This window comes from Phoca vitulina, unplaced genomic scaffold (genome assembly GCF_004348235.1).
Source record: "Phoca vitulina isolate PV1807 unplaced genomic scaffold, GSC_HSeal_1.0 scaffold3, whole genome shotgun sequence".
Lineage (NCBI taxonomy): Eukaryota > Metazoa > Chordata > Mammalia > Carnivora > Phocidae > Phoca > Phoca vitulina.
The window spans coordinates 16,734,190-16,756,042 of record NW_022589706.1 but is presented as its reverse complement, the minus strand read 5'-3'; the positions used below and the strand labels follow the sequence as shown (position 1 = coordinate 16,756,042).

Below are 21,853 nucleotides of genomic sequence, written 5' to 3'. Positions count from 1 at the left end.
TCCACTGGTCCTAGGGAAGAGGTAGAAGTAAGAGCCCACCACTTCTGGAGAGGGACAAGAACCCCTCTTGGCCCAGGATCCCACACCCAACAAAGTAGGCTACCAGTGGGCAAAGAACAGGAAACTCTCTAGCCTAAGTACTCCCCCAGATACTAGGCAGAGTTTGGCTGCTGCTGGGGGAAGAGGAAGAAGAGTGAGAAAGCTCAACTCCCAAAGCCCATGCTTACAAGCCCTACCTAAGACTTAGAGCACATCAAAACCAAGAACTCCTCCACTCCTACCACAAACCTACTATACAGAGAGAGCCTCTCCACAGTGCAGGCATGCTGCTGATAGCTCTACTCCTGCCATACAAAACACAGAGTAACAGCAGTCCACCACTGGGGAAATTTCTGGTCTATGGTGCACTGAAAGTGACAACAGTAACAAGAGAGCCATACCCACCTCAACCATTAACAAAACTGACTCAACCTACCACACTAATAGTCTGACAGAAGAAGCACACCCATTTCTGGACATAGACAATATTGATCTCAGACTCAACTGTGCTATCATTCAATCAAAAATTATGAGCCATTTAAAAAAAAATTATGAGTCGCATTTTAAAAAGGAAAAAAAAAAAAAAGCCTCATTGTCAAGAGATAAAGCAAACAACAGAACCAAAAACAGAGATAACCCAGATGTTAGAACTATCAGAGTGGCTAAAATAATTATCAAAACCTCAATGAGATACCACCTCACACCAGTCAGAATGGCTAAAATTAACAAGTCAGGAAACGACAGATGTTGGCGAGGATGCAGAGAAAGGGGAACCCTCCTACACTGTTGGTGGGAATGCAAGCTGGTGCAGCCACTCTGGTAAACAGTATGGAGGTTCTTCAGAAAGTTGAAAATAGAGCTACCATACAATCCAGCAATTGCACTACTGGGTACTTACCCCAAAGATACAAATGTAGGGATCCGAAGGAGTATGTACACCCCGATGTTTATAGCAGCAATGTCCACAATAGCCAAACTATGGAAAGAGCCAAGATGTCCATCAACAGATGAATGGATAAAGAAGATGTGGTATATGTATACAATGGAATATTATGCAGCCATCAAAAGGAACGAAATCTTGCCATTTGCAACAGCGTGGATGGAACTGGAGCGTGTTATGCTGAGCGAAATAAGTCAATCAGAGAAAGACAAGTATCATATGACCTCACTGATATGAGGAATTTGAGAAACAAGACAGAGGGTCATAGGGGAAGGGAGGAAAAAATGAAACAAGATGAAACCAGAGAGGGAGACAAACCATAAGAGAGTCTTAATCTCAGGAAACAAACTGAGGGTTGCTGGAGTGGTGGGGGGTGGGAGGGATGGGGTGGCTGGGTGATGGACATTGGGGAGGGTATGTGCTATGGTGAGTGCTGTGAATTGTGTAAGACTGATGAATCACAGACCTGTACCTCTGAAACAAATAATGTATTATATGTTAAAAAAAAAGAAGAAGAAGAAGATAGTAGGAGGGGAAAAATGAAGGGGGGGAATCGGAGGGGAGGACGAACCATGAGAGCCTATGGACTCTGAGAAACAAACTGAGGGTTTTAGAGGGGAGGGGGGGGAGGGGGTGGGTTAGCCCGGTGATGGGTATTAAGGAGGGCACATATTGCATGGAGCACTGGGTGTTATACGCAAACAATGAATCATGAAACACTACATCAAAAACTAATGATGTAATGTACGGTGACTAACATAATAAAATAAAATTTAAAAAAAAGATCTAGAGGAAAGGATTAATATGTTAAAGGATCTGGACAATATGTATAAATAGCTGGGGAATCTCAACAGATATGAAAACTCTAAAAGAGAACCAAATGGTAACACTAAAATAAAAAAAATACAGTTTCAAAGTTGGAAAATTCCTTTGACAGGATTATCAGTGCACTTAAAACAGATCAACAGCTTATCCAAGCTGAAATAAAAAGGATAAAAATGGGTTAAAAAAAGAGGGGGGAAGCACCCAACAACTGTGAGACAATATCAAATGGTCTAGCATATACTTAACTGGAGTGCCAAAGGGAGAAGGAAGGAAAATAGGACAAAAGAAATATCTGAAAAGATAATGGTTGAGATTATCCAAAATTAATGGAAGTCAACAAACTATAGATCCAAGGAGCTGAGAAAACTCTTAAAATTCTGAAGTTATCATTACCTTAAATCAAGCAAGTTAAAGCAAAGGGTTCAGACAAAAGATATAGCCTGAAATAATTAACTACTGAAAGTATGTATTTAGCAGATACTACAAAATACACTCTATTATCTATAAAAATACAATAACATACTATTTCCATCTCCACATAAAAAGGAACTAGAGGAACAGATGAAACAGAAGCAAGAAAAGGTGGTAAAAGAGCAAAAAGACCTGAATTATAAAGTATAATCAAATAAACATATATTATAGTTTCCTTCTAACATCCACCAAACACAGATATTTAGACAATATCACTTTGGGGGAAAAAAAAAAACTGTTAATTTTCAGCAAGTACATTAAATAAAGGCATTCAGTTATGAGATGTAAAAACAGTTATTATGTATGTGTTTAGTAAATCCTCTGGGATAATAATTTTACTTCGTGAAAATTCTTTTACAAATTTATTTATTTATTTATTTATTTATTTTTAAGATTTTAAATGATCTCTACACCCAACCCCAGTGGGGCTCAAGATCAAGAGTCGCACACTCCACCATCTGAGTCAGCCAGGCATCCCTCTTTTACAAATTTAATTATGGTTTATCATGTCCACTATTGTGAGAATCTGTGTTACAGATGAATGGGGAAAAAAAGGGATCTAGAGACTGATAAGCATAAAGCAGAGAAGAGTCAGAATTGAGACTTTTAAAATGCAATCTTGAGTTAAAACAAACCTAGGTAAAGTTGCCTTACCTTTAGAGTATCCTTCTTTTGTCTCAAAGCTGGGAAAGTGCTGAGATCCAAAGACTCACTTAAGTGGTGGGGAAACAGAGGCAAGTCAGAATGTTCAAAATCCTCATGTCTCCTGATAAAAGGTTCCTACAGGAAGAATTCAAATTTTACCAATACCCTAATGAATTACTGAAGATGTCTGAGCCATAGTAGTAGGAATATTCAAAGAATTGTTAAATATATTTACCCAAAGTTTTTCCCATTTTACTCATCAAAGTTAATCAGCATGTCTGGAACCACTGTGGACACTAAGAAATATGAATCAACAATTCCAAGTAACAGCAAAAGGATATCTAACTTTCCAATGGACTAAATACTGAGTAGCATATGAATATGCTCCTTAGTGTACATACTATCTACTACAACCTAAAATGGGTTTTCAAGCATCTCACAAACTACAAGAGGAAATTCTGAACCCTTCATTACAATAAAAAGATAAATAGAAATTAACTTTTCTGAATTATTAATGCACAACATGCAAATGATTCTTTACTATGGCATTTTCTTTTAGCAAATATAAATATTAATAAAGACTGTCATACAGCTATTGATCTCTCACTTTTTTTGTGTGAGAAAGAGAGAGCACATGCGCCAGCGCACAAGAGCATGCACACATGTGTGTGCTTGGCGGGGGGGCGGGGTGGTCAGGGGACAGCAAGGGAGACACTCTAAGGCAGGTTCCGCTCAGCATGGAGCCTGACACGGTTCTATCTCACAACCCTGAGATCATGACCTGAACGGAAATCGAGAGTCAGACACTTAACTGACTTAGTCACCCAGGCACCCCTATCGATCCCTCACTGTAAAGCCTATTTTTCCCATAAGATGTTAGTTCTTCAACTTCAAATTCTGCTATGGTAAGACTTTTCAGGAACATCTTCATCATGATTAGAAAGAAATTATAAACATACCATGTCTTGCTTTGGAATTTGTACTTCACTAAAAATGGCTGCTGTTTATCTAGAAATCTTAAAAAACTGATCAAAGACAAAAAAACAAAAAACAACAACAACAAAAAGATTTATCTTATTATCTTTTAATTTCTAAGCAGAGTCTATTCTCATGTTATTTCATTTTAAATCAGAGGCCCTAGAATATAACAATTTTTTCATCTTTTACTAATCTACAATATTTATAAAAAGTCCTAATTATTAACAGTTCAATACTCAAGGTTTATGATAAATATATCATGACTACCAGCCAGCTATGTGAAAAAAATTTTTTAAGTATTCAAAATGTAAAACTAAATTTTTAGTACAGTATAAAAGATAAATGGTAATTCTATAAACAAGTTTAAACAATTCATTATAAATCTTCACAGATTTGACTAAATTCAGAGGACCAACATATTTGCATGTTCCTGTAACATTTTAAAATAAATCCCATAAAGAGGGGCGCCTGGGTGGCTCAGTCGTTAAGCGTCTGCCTTTGGCTCAGGTCATGATCCCAGGGTCCTGGGATCGAGCCCCGCATCAGGCTCCCTGCTCAGCAGGAGGCCTGCTTCTCCCTCTCCCGCTCCCCCTGCTTGTGTTCCCTCTCTCGCTGTGTCTCTCTCTGTCAAATAAATAAATATCTTTAAAAAATAAATAAAATAAAATAAAATAAAATAAAGTAAATCCCATAAAGAAATATACAGCCATGGCAAAAACAACCCAGGACTAGCAGTTAATAGATTTGGGTTCTAGTTCTAGGCCTATTACACTGCATTAAAGTTGATTTTAAAATATACATATTTAAGTATGATTTGTATAAGACAGAGAGATTTATCATGACTTATAGAACTGGTATTATAAATGAGTAGAAAGATTAATAGGTAAAACCAGTGTGGCTCTCAGCTTCAATTACAAAGGCGTCTGGAAACCAGTGAATACTGGGATCAGCAGCAACACAAAATGAGGAAGCTGCCAATTTGTTCAAATATCACATACTATATTATACCAAAACTATTATTGCAGGACAAATAACTGGAACATTAAAAGTGAAATCATAAGAGCAGAGACTTCATTTGCTCTTAGGAAGAGCTGGACTTCCCTCCAGCACCTAAAAAGTGTCTAGCAGTAGGCATTCAGACATTTGTTAAATAAATATACTCCCCAACTAAGTAGCACAATGTAATCTCACAGACTATGCCTAATACTGACTTTACTACTCTTAATTTTACATGAACCAGCACTTTTTAAATTTTTTTAATGTCTGTGAGATTACAAACTGAATAAAATTCTTTTAATAATCACATCATTTTAATTTCCCTAAACTCTTTCAAAAATACGTGAAATTATCAACTGAAGAGTTCATGACTCAAGCCAACTGAGTAATGTATTCATCATAATTACTCAGTTTATATAAGTGAAAAGCTGAAAGTTATCCTGTAACATTTTTCCACTAGAAATTATTAGCAGTCACAAATAAAGATATGCTACAGCTTTTTCCAAAAATATTTAACTCATACAATTTTTCAATAGCAACAAAAACATCTTAGATAAGAAAAGATGTCAATGATTAAATCATACTATATTACAGACGACCCATATATTTTAAAGTGCTGGACACACTGGACACAAAGTTCTACTTGTCAACCATTAATCGCTACACAGATATAAGTATCATCAACTACAACAGATTACAATCAAAAACAAACCTTCAAGTTGAAAAGTTATTTACAGGGCTATGGTACAACCTTTATGGGAAAGATACCTATTATAATAGATACCTCAAATGGGTAAAAAAGAAAGAAGAACCACTGTGATACAACATAAGCAGATAGATACTGCAAGTTCAAATTGCAATAAGGGTATAAACAATTTAAGAAAGTCCCAAGGTGGAAGAAATCATGCCCTACTGAAGATAAGTTTGGAAAGACCTTATGACAATAGAAACACAGAGAGCAGGACCCATGTCAATTTTTCCCCACCACTGTGTCTCCAACTCGTACAACTGTGCACTGAACATAGAATAGTCTCAATAAATATTTACTGACTGAACAAATATTTGTAATGGACCTTGAAAGATGGAGAGGACACGCTAGTATGAGAGAAATATGCAAGCAATAGAATAAAGGAGAAAATAAAGTGTGTTCAAAGAACAAGAAGTATCCTAATTTTGCTGGAATATACTTATGACATACGGAAGATCACCAGGAGTTTGTGTCCACTATGAACTTCAAAACAAGTTTAAATTTAATTTGGTATTAATAGAAAATAGTAACAGCTTTATTAATGAAAGTAGTATATAACAGAGTACAAGGTGAGTTACAAGATTATTGCCTCCCCTAGCACAAATAATTTAGTTCAGAACCAATGTGGTAGTAATAAGAATAGAAAGAATGGGAAAAAGGTCAGATGTAACTTCAAGAATTTGTGTTTGACTGATTCGAAAAACAGTGGTACCATTAAAATAAATACAGAGTCAAAAAAAGATAGTTCGGGGAGAGGGAATCAGGTAAAGAAAATGGTATTTATTGAGCATTTATTCCTTGCTAAGCACTTCAAATACACTATTTTAATCTTCATAACAACCCTATGAGGTAGTTATGCTCCCATTTTACAAATGAGGCAAAAGAAATCAAGATACTTCCCCAAAGTTCACAAAGCTAATTAGTTTATCTGTCATTCCCCCTCTTCTTTCCTAAGAGAACCTCCATTTTGTTCAAATAGGGTAGCAATGTGCTCAAGAAGGTGGGCCACTCCTGTAGTCCTAGGAGAATGAAACACAATTATTCTAAAAAGGGAAATCGTCGTCCAACAACCCAGGCCTCATCTACGAGACATGAGAAGAAATACGTTGAGGGCTTCTGAGAAAGACCTTCCTACCTACATCAGCATTGTGAAGGTCATCAGGGACTCTGAAGTTACCAATCTAAGAGCTGCCCTTGATTCTTCCCTTTCTTTCACTGCTGTTTCCCAATTCATCAGCAAACCAAATCAATTCTAATTCCAAAATATCTTGTTAACCCTTCCTCCTCCTATCATCCTAGTCCAAGCCACTATTAATTCTCAATGAGACTACTAATAACTACTTTCCAATGCAATCTCCCTGTGGTGACTCCTGAACCCAACAATTCATCCCCCAAACAGCAGCCAAAGATATCTTTTGATGTAAATCATGCAGCAATTGAAACCCTTGTGCTCTGATGGTGGGGTTATAAAAGGGGACAACCACCATGGAAAACAGTTTGAGGTTCCTCAAAAAATTAAAAATAGAACTACCATATGACCCAGCAATCCCATTGAATATATATACAAAAGAACTGAAAGCAGAGTCTCAAAGAGATATCTGCACACCCATGTTTATAGTAGCACTATTCACAAGAGCCAAAAGGTAGAAGCAACCGCAAGTGTCCACTGGCAGATGAATGGATATAAAAAATGTGATATACACATTCAATGAATATTATTCAGTCTTAAGAAGGAAGGAAACCCTGTCATATGCTACAACATGGATGAACACTGAGGACATTATAGTCATATAAGTCAAAGAAGCTAGTCACAATAAAACAAATACTGTATGATTCCACTTATAGTGAGATATCTAAAGTAGTTAAATCCATGGAAACAGAAGCAGAAGGAAGGTCCCCAGGGGCTTCGGGGAGCTGCTGTTTAATGGTTTGGAATTAGAGACTCCATTTTGAAGCTCCATTTTCCTTTCTAACTAATGAACTCTTAAACTGAGCCAGAACGGGCAACTGTTTAACAAGGAGTTGCTAGTAAAATTCAACAGAACAACTGACATTAGGACCATAAAACTGTCGGTATGAACTTTATGAAGACAGAACAATTAACTAATGCATACCAAGAATAGCTTCATTTGGTAGCACCAATAAAGTAGTTGATTAGAAAATAATCAAAAGGAGCTCGACCGGTTAGCACAAATGAACATTTTTCCCCCTCTTCTCTTATCTAAGTCATGTGCTTACCCTCTTCTCTCTCATAAAAACCCCTTGCTTTCCCCACATGAGTGGGACACCTTCCTGGTTGCTACTAGAATCAGCACTCCCTGAATTGTCAATTCTGATACCACAAATAAAAGGCCTTTGTTTCTTGTTCAGTTTGCCTCCTTTTCCTGATTGGAACTTAGTAGAGTTTCAGTTTTGTGATATGAAAACGTTCGGGAGATCTGTTTCACAACAATATGAATATACTTAACACTACTGAATTGTACACTTAAAAATGGTTAAGATGGGGGTGCCTGGGTGGCTCAGTCATTAAGCGTCTGGCTTCGGCTCAGGTCATGATCTCAGGGTCCTGGGATTGAGCCCCACATCGGGCTCCCTGCTCAGCAGGAAGCCTGCTTCTTCCTCTCCCACTCCCCCTGCTTGTGTTCCCTCTCTGTGTCTCTCTTTGTCAAATAAATAAATAAAATCTTTAAAAAAAAAAAAAAATGGTTAAGATGGTAAATTTTGTGTTACATGTTCTTCCCATAATAATTTAGGGGAAAAAAAAACCCAAAACACTAGACCAAACCCCACCCCCAAAAAAGGAATCATATAACTACCCTCCTTAAGATGCTTCAACTGCTTCCTATCACCCACTGAATAAACCCCAAACATGGTCTATGAGGCTCTGTACCATCTGACCCTTCCCCCTTGCACAGCCAGATCAAACGCTACTCTCCCCCTTCCTCAAGATGCTCAGTCAAAATGATACTTTCACTTCTTCAAATAATTCAAACTCTTTTTTGCCTTGTGGTCTTTTGTCCATGCTATTACTCAACTCTTCACAGATTTGGCTCCTGATCCTTCAGATGTCCCGTTAAATGTCACCTTCTCAGAAACCTTTCCTAACCAGCCCGCCTAAATTAGGTGTCCCCACACAAGTAACATTATTTTCTATCTTGTATCTCTTTTGTTCCTTTTTTTTTAATTTTTTTTTAAAGATTGTATATTTATTTGACAGAGAGAGACACAGCAAGAGAGGGAACACAAGCAGGGCGAGTGGGAGAGGGAGAAGCAGGCTTCCTGCTGAGCAGGGAGCCCCATGTGGGGCTCGATCCCAAGACCCTGGGATCATGACCTGAGCCGAAGGCAGCCGCTTAACGATTGAGCCACCCTGGCACCCCTCTCTTTTGTTCCTTGATAGCATTTCTCACAAGTTAAAAACAGTTTATTTTTCCTACCCTCCCAACTGAAATGCAAGGTCCATGGGGAACTTAAAGTCTGATATTTCAACTGCAAAATGCTTTAAATCTTTTAATCATATAAAATAAAGGTACAAAATCACTTAAGCTAATGACACAACTTTTTAAAAATACCGTAATACCCCTTAATCTCAGTCCCCTTAGTTTCATATTTCTACGAAGTTTTTACTAATCTTAGACCATTAATGGTTATTTAGATCATGGAAGTGACTCAAACTATGTCTTCACACTTTTTTAAATGCAACATAAAACATCTTAATAGTACCCAATAGATCACAGCACATTTCTACAACTATTCGACATCTTTACCTATAGATTAAAAAAAATAAGTCGACAACTGAATACTTATATTTGCCAGACTCTGTTCTCTGTTCACTTTACACAGATTAATTCATGTATTCTTCAAACTCATTTTAGAGTTAAGAAAATTTAGGCACCACAATATTGTAATTTATAAGAAATACATGTATTTGGTCACTGAGATGACCAAAATAAAAACCTTATATATGTCTGGTCTTCATCATCCCCAGTTCCTGGTTCACAGCTCCCAAAACCCATGGAATTTCCTGAGAGGTAAGAGCAAAGGGAGCTTCTTTTGTTGTATTTGGGCTCTAATCCTCAGTTCCTGAAAAAGCTTCAGAGCCATAAAGGTGAAATGAGTGTTTTATTATTCATAACAAACCCTTTCCACCCCAACTGGGCTTATGTTAATGAAGGTGACTTATTATCCAACCAGCACCTAAGGGATGGGGGCTCATTGCCAGGGGAACCAACCTTGACTGTAGGGTTGGAACTTTCAGTCCCACCTTGATTTCTGGGGAGGAGTGAGGGGCTAGAGGCTGAATCAATCACCAATGGCCAATGAGGTCATCAATCATTCCTATATAATGAAAACCCAATGCCTCCATAAAAAAAAAAAAAAAAGAGGGCATTCAGAGAGCTACCACCTTGGGGAAGCAGAAAGCTTCCATTTGCCATTATGCAGAGCCCCAAACTCCAGGAGGACAGAAGCTCCTTTGTTCGGGATTTTGCCCTATGTAATTTTTCATCTGGCTATTGATCTGTATTTTTTAATATTCTTTGTAATAAACTGGTAATCTAGTAAGTAAATGGGTTTTCCTGAGTTCTGTGAGCCCCTTTAGCAAATTAATCAAACCCAAGGAGGGGGATCCATGGGAACCTCTCATTTACAGAAGGTCAATCAGAAGCACAGGTAACAACCAGGGCTTGTGACTGGCTTCTGAAGTGGAGGGTAGTCTTGTGGGACTGAGCACTCTACCTGTGGGATCCGATTCTATCTCCAGGTTGATAGTGTCAGAATCGCACTGAATTCTCAGACACTCCGCTGGTGTCAGAGAACTGCTTGTTGGTATGGGCAAGTCTCCCCTCACAGACTGGAATTGGGGACAGAAACACTTTTTAGGCATGAATAGATTAAATTACCTACCCCAAATTACAAAACCACTGTCACACTGGGACCCAAGCTCAAGAAATCCCACTCTAATCGAGAGGCTATGCTCCTAATCACACTGTACAAAAAATGGGAGCAGACTTACAGCCCAGATAAAAGTTCAAGATATAAAATGTTATGTTTCTTAAAAATGACATTCCATCCTTAAGGAATATTCATGAAAACAAACCACAAATAGGAACTACCCACTTACTGAGGATACCAATTTAATTTTTTTTAATTTTAAAAATTTTAATTTATCATAAAGATCTTTGGCACTGGGGGATTTTTTTTTTTTTTAAGATTTTATTTATTTACTTGAGAGAGACAGAGAGAGCACACTAGCACAGAGGGAGAGGAAGAAGCAGACCCCTACTGAACGGGAGCCCGATGCAAGGCTGGATCCCAGGACCCTGGGATCATGCTGAAGGCACTTAACTGACTGAGCCACATAGGCGCCCCCAGGAGGATTTTTAAGGTTATAAACTATTTCAGACCAATCCTAAATCTCCATCATATGTAGTAATCTACAGGTATGATAATAACCTCACCAGGACTTTAAAGGATTAAATAAGATAAAACATACAAATGCCTGGCATAAATTTGAATCCCACATGCAGACACGGACGTTGGTACACCACAAGCAGGCTGACCACTGACTCTGCCACACTGGCAATTCAGTCTCCACTAAGCATTCTCAAATGGCAATGTCTATGCTGTCATTCCCCACTCGGCTTCCTCCTCTCACACTGCGACACTTTTCCCTATGTGACAAACTCTTTATAACACTTTTTTTAAAGATTTTATTTATTTGTGAGAGAAAGAGAGAGAGCGCACATGGGGGAAGGGGGCATAGCAGAGGGAGAGGGAGAAAGTGGACTCCAGGCTGAGTGCCCAGTCTGACGTGGGGCTCGATCTCAGGATCCTGAGATCATGACCTGAGCCAAAACCAAGAGTCGGACGCTTAACCAACTAAGCCCCCCTATGTGACAAACTCTTATGCATTCTCAGTAAATACTTCTGTGGAAAAAATAGCCCACCTCAGGCACCTGGCTGGCTCACCTGGTGGAGCATGAAACTCTTGACCTCAAGGTTGAGTTCGAGCCCTGTGATGGGTGTAGAGATTACTTAAAATAAAATTTTTAAAAAAAATGTTTTAAATAGCCCACCTCTCCACATCAAAATGTAATTCTATTAAATACAGCCCTTATGCCCTTACACTCTTGTCACAATGTATCATCACCTTTTACAAAGCAGTATCTCCTCCTGGAATACAAGGCAAGGTCATTATCTTACTAATCTTAAAATTCCAAACACCTAACTTGGTGACTGGCATATTATAGTGTTTTGTTTGTTTGCTTGTCTGCTTGTTAATGAAGAATAAAAGTAATACCAAAAAGTAAACAAAAAAGTACTATATTTATTTATATCATACCTTATTCCAAAGAAGGGGAAGGGGGCTCATTTTCAATATTGCAGATCTATAACAAGAAGCTTCTAATAAATATTCTAATAGGTATTTTTAGTAAATGCAGAAATGCTACTAAATAAGCTACTACAGTAGCTTCCTTTTAAAAAACAAATACAATATTAATACTTTTTTTTAGATTATGCAATCCACTCTCAGGCAATTTTCAAGTTTATATTGTTCTTGCAGCGATGCAACTTCAGCATCTTTATATCCCCAGTTCCTTTCATCATATCTGGCACAAAACAATCACTTAATAATGTTTAAAGCTTTATACACACACACACACACACACACACACACACACACACACACAGAGTCACCATAGTCTGACTTTCTTTTACCCTCTACGCTTCTTTTTAGGATCTATTTCAACAGACCTAGAACCAAACGCTGGATGCACATCACAGGGTATATTTTAAAAAGCAAATTCAAAAAATATCAGAGTACCTATACCCCCAGTTGAACAAAGATTTAAAGTAGATTTTTTTTTAATTTGGTATCCAGAAACAAAGAAAGAAATATCAAGGATTAACACAGTTTGAATGTGTGTAACAAAGTAGAAAGAATTGCTGAAGAATGAAAGCAATGAAACAGGAAAAATTATATACTTATCATTAACGGAAAAGTTAGAGGTTTATTGCTGGAGAATAGGAATAGAGAAGGAGGATTAAGATTATCTATTTACTCAACATCAGATATTTTTAAAAAGGAAAAAAAATGAGTATAATAACATGGACCTGTGAAACGTCCAGTATGTTAAACAGCAGATAAAAATTGTAAGTAAGGGTTTAAAAAAATCCTTTTTTACTTACTGAGAATCATTTAACAAACAACTACAAATCATTTTTGTTACTCTAGGGGTTTGTGATAAAGTTGCTTAGTATTTTTAAATCATATAAATCAGATTCACTTCAATTATTTTTAAAATTAAAAACCCAGTACTTAATTCAGTAAAATCATTTTTGAAGTGTTTCAGTTCCATATACTGGCAAGTTTAGGAAGATCAAAAAGAGAGGTAGAGAAAGAAAGTGAGAACAAGTAGAGGTAAGAGTAAGTTAAACAGAGGCCAAGATCCATAAGCACAAATCAAGACAAATTTATTTTGCAAGAAACACTGGGACAGATACAGGTGCTTGGGTTCTGAGATGAATGTTAGTCCAGCTAACTGTTCTGGTATTACTCTGTGGTTCTGGGGTGAGGGGGATTACCACCAACTAAAGAACACACTGAATAGCCACTATTTAACATTCTACAACTAATCTTAGTCTTTATCCTAAAGTTGTTTCACTTTACGCGGTATGACTGAGGCAGCCTAGCAGAAAGGAAATTACTCTCAGGACTGCAGCCATGATAGTGGTGCAGTATCACCTCAAGGGCCAAATGAAATAAAGCCAAAAGTAAAATCAATCATTGGCTTGGGGTCCCTATCCCCAATTTAGAACTTTCCTAGTAATGAAGTTCTCTGAGGAGGAAATGTTCAGCTAGACTACAGGAACACAAGACTGAGGACAGAGACAGGAGAGAACCACCCTTAAAATTAGCAACAATAAAACCAGTCAAGGAAAACAATTACTGAAGGTAAGATTAGAAACTGTCAAGAAGGACTAAATATCTAATACCACTAATATAAAGATCTAGAAGGATAAGGAAATGAACAAATCACTTAGATTTGGCATTTGAAATTATCACCTAAGGATCAAGCTTGAAATTCACATGTGAAATTCAAAAGTTAATTTTGAAACAAATAATATGCCAGTACCCTAAGACATTGCTATTCAAAGAAGGAGTGGGGGTGGGGAAAGTTCAACTTTGATGCAATATAGTATTAAGTCAATCTGGAAAGTTATCCTTTGTTAAGGAATACACATGCACTTTAAAATATGGAATACTAGGGGCACCTGGGTGGCTCAGTTGGTTGAGCATCCAACTCTTGACTTCGGCTCAGGTCATGGTCTCAGGGTCCTGGGATGGAGCCTTGTGTCCAGCTCAGCACTCTGTGTTGAGTCTGCTTGAGATTCTCTCTCTCTCCTTCTGCCCCTCCCCCACTTGCACACTCGCTCTTGCTCTAATGGATAAAATCTTTTTAAAAATTAAAATAAGGAATACTAAAAATACAACGTTTCCTCTTGCATATTTTCAAGGACTTTCATCAATCTAAGTCACTTTACAAACACTAGGTGTTTAAAATTAAAAGGTAATTTTTGTTTCTTAGACTTCTTCTAGATTCCTTTCTAACAATAAAGCAAATTTTACAAAATTTCCTCTAAACATTTTCATAGCCATAATTTCACGATTGAAATTCTCAAGACCTCACTTCTATACAGCTTCCTAACTGGCCTCTTCATTTACCTCTATCATCTCCTCACTTCCATCCGCCCAGACCTCGCTTTCTCAAACACAGAGATCATGTCACTTCCATGTTCAAAAACCACATTGCTTCCCAACCCAGCAGGAAAATAGATTTACTACTCTTACGTTTATGAACAAAACACTCTGAAAGATCAAAATACCTCCATAAGCCTTTTGTTTTACCTTAACAATTAAAGTAAATTTGCATTCTCCATAACACATGCACGTTCAGTACTATATAAATTACTGTGGATTAAATATGTGTTTGTTTCCCAATTAGTAAAATGGATATGCCAAGAAAATGTATCGTAATTTCCCATATTCCCCTGCACATGGCTGAGTACCCCAGTGTTAGATGTGTTGACATTTCAATACAAAGCATATAAACTAAGGAATATTAAAGTTCTAGATAGTTTGGCCCAAACCTTCTTTCTCCTTGCATTTCCCACTACTCCACATACACCCTATACTTAACTCTAAAGAAAACTATTAATTTACTCCTTATTCTTGCATATGCCTTCTCCCAGAAAGCTCTTTCACTCATCTCCATAAGAAGTCCCTATCTCTACATCAAAATCCCACTCAAACCCTAACCCTCTAAGTAATATTCCCTAATAGCTTTCCTTTTTGCAGTCCTTTATGGTACTAATCACAATCTGTCTCATTATGTTTAGTTATGTGTATAAGATGCATACAACATACCAGTTAAGAATCAAAGCTTTGTAAGCAGAGAAACTCAGGTCAATTTCTGACTCTAATTACTAAGTATAACCTTGAGCAAGTTACTTAAGATCATCCTCTATGGGTTTCCTCATCTTTTATATGAACATTACAGTAGGGTTACCTCTAACAGTATTAATCTCAGAATCAAAAACAGTGATGTATATAAAGCACTTAGCACAATACTGACAGCTAGTAATAGTTTAATAAATATACCTTCTATTCCCAATAGGCACACTCACTGTCTTACTCTTTTTTGTATTATTTCCAATTCCTACCATATATATATAATGTTCTGCATGTGTTTCACAATTGTTTGGCTGAGGGGCACCTGGGTGGTTCAGTCAGTTAAGGGTCCAACTCTTGATTTTGGCTCAGGTCATGATCTCAGGGTCATGAGATTGAGCCCCATGTCGGGCCCCACGCTAAGAGGGGAGTCTACTTCTCTCCTTCTCTCTCAAATAAATAAATCTTTAAAAAAAAATAAATAATGGTTTCGCTGAAAAAATCTGATAGCTCTCAATAAGATAAGGTCGGAATTCTAGTGACTGTCAAAAATGGCTTACTACTCATATTATTAACTGTTTATCTCAACATTAGCTTAACCAGTTTATACTTTAGCTACCATATACATAGATACAGATCTCAAGCATCATCTTAAGAGTATTCTATACTGCATTATCAATGAGTAAGCCAATATCCAAAATACTTGATATAGTTACTCAGAAGTCAAATTAATCTAAAAACATTAGCATGTATCCAACCACAAAGCAAAGTAAAGAATTCCTGTGTGGATTTACTTAGCAAAGTAAAGAACTCCTGTGCAGATCCTCCTATTGCTAAAGTTAAGCCAAATCCCAAACCCATTTTTCCAAGTGGCCCTCTAAGTTATTCCCATGCAATGGGATTCCCAACAGACACCAAACAGTTCTACCATGGTATTCTCAAGAAAAGCAATGTTTCCAGACCAATAACATTACTAATTCTAAAATGTTCAAAATAGACTAGATCAAAACACATATGAGATTATTTAATCCTATAGTTAGCAAGAGAACAAAATAAAACAAAACAAAAAAAGAAAAGAAAAAGAAAAACCCCTATAGCAATGGCCAAAGAATGATGAAGAAAAGGACTAGTAATCATAACTACCTGGGAAGGCAAAAGAGAATACAGCACAAGACCTAGCCATCAAAAGGTGGCTTCAGAAAATCAGAAGCTAAATTCAGGAAGAGCAATTTCACAAAAAGAGGAACAATGGTTTCTAGTACTATGTGAACTACACTGGGAGTTTAACTATTGTCACAATCTAAACATTAACACTATAAAATTATTGTAAAATACTCCTCATATAAAACTACACTCAAGCCAATACTAATTAAAAAAAAAAGTGACATTTCCTAGTTAAATGTTAGGCATGCAAGGTGAGATACTTAAAAATGAACCTTAGGATTTTTTACAATGATAATCATGCTCATGTGAAGTATTTTCATCTAAATTAACAAAAACCCCACCACATAGATGTGTTTAATACTAATGAGTAGAGTGGCTCTTTCAAAAAGGTATACCTTCAAATTAATAATATTTTAAGTTTTCACTGAAATTTTAATACTTCCAAAAGACATATTTTAAAATATGATATTCCTAATATCATACCAAACTAATGAAAAGTATTATAGTAAACCTTAACAGAGGCACTAAAGAAGGTTGCATTAATTCATTTTTGAAAAAGATAGAAGCAAATATTTCTGAAGCTAAAATTTGTTTTAAAAAATTCTGAAACAACTACCTATAAGAAAACATGTTTGAAATGTTTCAATTACAGTTGACCCTTGAACTTTGTTTGAACTTTGTGGATTTAAACTTTGTGGGTTCACTTATATACATATTTTTTTCTATACAGTACAGTACTGTAATGTATTTTGCCTTCCTTATGATTTTCTTAATAAAGCTTTCTTTACTCTAACTTAAATACAGTATATAATACAAAAACGAAATACGTGTCAATCAACTGTTTACTTTAGGCTTCTGGTCACTAGTATTCCTATTCCTAGTTAAGTTTGGAGGAGTCAAAGTTATACTCAGATTTTTACCTGCACAGGTTGGCACCCCTGACCCCGCTGTTCAACGGTCAACTGTATTGTGCACACTTTGCCAGAATAAAGAACTGTTATATATACATATACACACATGACATATTTGCATGTGTGTATTCTTTGCCCTTTCCTTGCCCTTTCATAAACTATTTTTCAGAGACCATATCTGGATGAGATCAATCACTCTCCATTGGGATCAATTCATTGATTCTAAATCTGTTAGGCAAATAATAATAATAATAATAATGCTTTGAATTATTAAAGCACTGTCTTAGACTGTAATCAACAAACTCTTCGTCACCAAGCCCTAACTTGCTTTAAATTTCTATCACTTTCAAAGCAAGAGCCCTAAAGATATATATGTATATATAATTTAAGCCTTTACCACACTATAAATATTGGTTTCACCTTATCAAAACATTTGCACACCCAATCCTGAAAACGTAATATAAAAAGGAAAATATAAACCGATATTCATTTTGACGGGGAGTCTGTTTATTTTGACGATTTCTCAGTCTCTGTAAGAACACTTGCTTACTCAAAATTAAGCATGCGACAGATGACTTAAAGGCAATTTGTTCTTAAAATACACTAAACCTCGAAAGTAGAACTCTTGAGAGGCAAAATTCAGTGGAAAAGAGTGCTTTCTACACTTTATTAGTAAGAGGCAAACTCTTTATGATGTTGCTGAAATACTAAAAATACCAATCTGTAGAGGAAAAGAGAAGATGTGATTTTGGCTATCACTTTCAGAACTATTAAGAATACTCACAGTTAAATGACAATTTTAATACAGAGCCAGAGTACAATTCTTCTCTCAGAATTGTTTCAAGAATTTCCCACTTTCAAAATTCACATGTAGCTTAGTTTTATTACAAATTGCTCTCTACCTCATTTCTCTCCATTAATGCTGCCCAGAATATAACACAGTATTTTTTAAGTACCGTCTATGGTTCTACTTCCTGAAGTGTACAATAACAATAATTTATTATGTTTGGGGCTTAGCATAACATTTACAAGTGGAAACCATTAAAGAAAGCGCTATTCACACAATCAGAATGGGAAGGAGCCCTATAGAGGAGAGCATATACATAGCTCAAAGAAATTTTCAATATGCTCCAACTTTATTACAGACTTCAATTTACCACTTCCCAGGTATCAGTGCTATTGACTGTATTTACATAAACTTATTAAAATGACAATTTAACCTGCACAATGTGTAGTCTGTTTATCTTAAATTTGAAATGGAAATGTTTAACTTGTTAAAAATTAATATCCCAACAAAGGGAAAGAATAAAAACATTCAAAATAAATTCCAGAGTTAATATTATTTTTGTAAACTTATTTTAAAGCACTACAGCGCAAACTCACTTTGTGTGATCACACTTTTTATTCAATAACAATCACCTTTCCTTGTTCACGATGCCATAAATAACTCAGAGAAATTTAAATCTTCAAAAAGGATTATAAACAGCTAATTAAAATAAAATTCCACCTGAAGTAATTTCCTTGCTATAACCTATATACTATACATTGTATTGTTATTGGTTAGAAAATACTAAATTTTCTGAATCGCATGCCCTCCTACCAATTACATACTGACAAAACATTAGCCAATTATTTATTAATCGAACTCTTCTGCTCAAGAAACCGAGAGTCATGCTCCTATACCTTATAGAAGCCCAAGTATCTCTGCTCCCTCCCTTCCTGCATGAGGCTTTAAACCTTCAGTCAGTTTTATTTTGCTACTTTCCCTAACCTTTGCAATTAGTTTTATCCTGCTACTTTCCTAATAATCACTAATCTTCATTTTATCTGCCACAGTTGTATTTGGAGAATTAAGACTGTTCAAGCATAAAGTTATTTCACCTATCCTCTCAAACTATACTATGCTCCTAATACTCATCATTCTGTAATCATTTTATCCAAATTAACCAGTGATAGGTTTGATGTTTCAAGCTTCACTTAAAAGAGGTTGATATGTTTCAGGGTAAAATAAGTTAAATATTCTGATCATTATGTTCTACCCAACTTCCAAGGAGCTTGACAAGGTTCACCAACACCCTCCTCTTTAAAATAGCAAACACGCTGTCATAGAACCCAGAGAATAGCTGCTTTGCTCCAAAGAGTATAGCTCCTGAGCACTTCCCAGAGCAGCTGTTACTTTCAGACGCCTGCTGGACTATCACTTTGGTTAAATTAATGATGGGTCATATTGTTCCACTTTACTTTTTTTTAGTGTTGCAATCAATGTAGGAAACCTACTGATGACTTTTAAAAATACAGTAAAAAAATTAAAAAAAAAAAAAAAAAACTTTAGCTCCACTACTTTTCCAAAAGAAATCGTTTCAAGATCCCTACATCATTACTTAAACCACACGTATCAGTTGTACATGACCCTGGAAGGTTTCAAATGGATTCAATTTTCTATCTAACTTTACCAAACATGTTCGCAAGTTTTCAATAATTTCGAGAACGTTCTATATTACAAAGGTGCTGGTGCACTCTAGCAGAACCGTGCTGCTCAAATAGAAGCCCCGAAACGAATATCCTGCACGTGACAAATTTTAGGTGTATTTCTGGTTACCTCAAGAGCTTTCTGCACCCTTTATCCCCCAGTGATGCTCCCAGCGGCAAATACTTCCCATCCTTCAAAACCTTCCTCCCACCCCTCCAAAAATACGCATTAGATTTAGAGGTTTCCGCATACTAATACGGAGTCACTAATACCACTAGGTATTATGGCTCTCAAAGAATCCTCTTTAGCAGCCTCCCCTGGGACACTGTGCTCAGCGGGGCTTTGAACCTGTGAGACTCGCCGCCAGCTGCCTTTGCAAAAGCAGCACCACAGGCCTACTAAATACCGCAGTGCTGCTGCTGACTTTTTGTAGCAGCTTAAAAAAAAAGTCAGCCCAGTACCCTGCAGACCCTGCTGGCTCTTCTGCAGCACCGAACAGAAACCACCGCATTGCTCAGCGAGCAACACCGGGGAGCCCGACTGTAGGGCGGAGAAGCGAGTGCCGTCGAGAGGCTCTGTCGAGGGCGGGGTGTCGGGGGTGGGGGAGGTGGGGAGGAAAAAGGCGTCCGGACTGTAGGGGACCGCGACGAAGCAGCGGCCAGGGCGCTGGCGGCTGAGCGCCCAGCTCCACATCGCGCACTGGCCGTGGCAGTCGTATAGCGGGCTCCCGGCAGGGGCACGGGCCCCTCCCGGGGATGGGGGTCCCGCAGCAGCCGGCCTTACCCCGCCGCCGCCCCCCGGGCCCTCACCTGTCATGAGCGCCGGACTGTCGCCCGCCGCCGCAGCGGGAGAGGAGGCGGCTGCCGCGGCAGAGCCCGAGGCCCGCCGCCCGCGGAGGTGCCTGGACACCAGCTCGCATCCGTCCGCCGCGCCGGCCACCAGCAGCCCGAGCACCAGCAGCGCAGCCCAGCGCCACCGCCGCAGCCAGCCCGAGGCCGGGCCGGACGCCGCGGCGGGATGAGGGCGCGGAGGAGGACCGAGGGAAAAGCGCGGCGGCGCCCCGGCCGCCGGCCACTCGTCCGCTCCGCCAGGCGCTGCAGCTGCTGCCGCCGCCGCAGCCGGCGATTCCTCGGGCCGCCCCCGCCGCCTCGGAGGCGAGCTCCTGCCGGGCGCCAGCCTGGTCCCCTCGGCACCGGCGGCCTCCGGAGCTCGGGTACCGGCTGCGTTCATTGGTTCCGGTTATTTAAAAAAAAAAAAAAAAGGTGAGGGGCAGAAAGGTACGGCGTCTTCAGGCCGCGCGCGACAGCCGCGCTCCTGCGGCGGCGAGACCGGGATCCGCGGCTCTGGCGCCTCTGAACACCAGCCCCAGCGCCCGCGCCACCGCCGCCGCGGCGCATCCCCCCGCCCCCTCCGGCCCGCGCCCGTCGTAGTACCACGCTCGGCCCCGACGCCTCCTCCCCTCACACACTCGCACGCAGCATACCAATCCCCCGCCTCCTTCGGCCTCTCCACAGCGCAGGCGCGGCGCTGCTGCACTGCGCCTGCGCGGCGCCACAGCCCCGCCCCCTGGGCGTTCCCGGGAAGACTAGTGTCCCGCGGGGTGGCTGCTAACGCTCTCGCTGAGCTGCGAAGTTAGAAGGTGCGGGGGAAGACTGGCATGTATGTCCCCTTCCCCCATTCACGGCCCGGCCCAGACAGCTGGAGGGTGGGGGGACCAAAGAGGCGGGACAAAGGAGTACAGACTTCCCAAATTGTTTGGGCAAGTTATAGGCGTGTGGACGACAACAAAAATAATTGCATGGGTCAGGAAAACCTTCTAATCAGAAACAGCAGCGTCTCTAGAATTTCAATATAGGTGGGGCTTAAGCCAGCAATGTGGAAGTGGAGGTTAGCATAGAAGTGTTTTATTTACTTAAAGCGCTCGCTGCAAGCCCTTGTGTCAAGCACTGCTCTAAAGCCTTTACAAATTTACGCATTGTAACTAAAAGTTAGGTGGTGGTATCCCTATCAGCCCCACTTTACAAATGAGGAATCTAAGGCCCAGAGATGGTAAGTAACTTGCCCCCAGGTCCCCCAGCTAATAAATGAGAGACAGGGACAGATTTAGCACCATTAAATGGAAATACTGAAATGGATTTGCTCTTGCCTCTGACTTTCCAATGTTCAAACAGTACCTGAACTCATCACCTCGCTACCACCCCAGCAAATAAGG

The 21,853-nt window shown here is 38.9% G+C and overlaps 1 protein-coding gene across 3 annotated transcripts in view; it reads right to left on the bottom strand.

The window, feature by feature from the left end:
• STIM2 (stromal interaction molecule 2) overlaps positions 1–21,087 on the bottom strand; it is a 145,472-nt gene extending 124,385 nt beyond the window's left edge. The window contains exon 1 of one of the 3 annotated variants that reach the window (XM_032400143.1): positions 20,451–21,087. In XM_032400143.1, the coding sequence (XP_032256034.1) occupies positions 20,451–20,871 (421 nt within the window). In that variant the 5' untranslated portion in view covers positions 20,872–21,087. Of the gene's footprint in view, positions 1–2,929; positions 3,949–20,450 lie in introns of those variants that run through there. The other 2 variants (XM_032400142.1, XM_032400144.1) reach the window with 2 other exon arrangements.
• Positions 21,088–21,853: the final 766 nt, after the last annotated feature.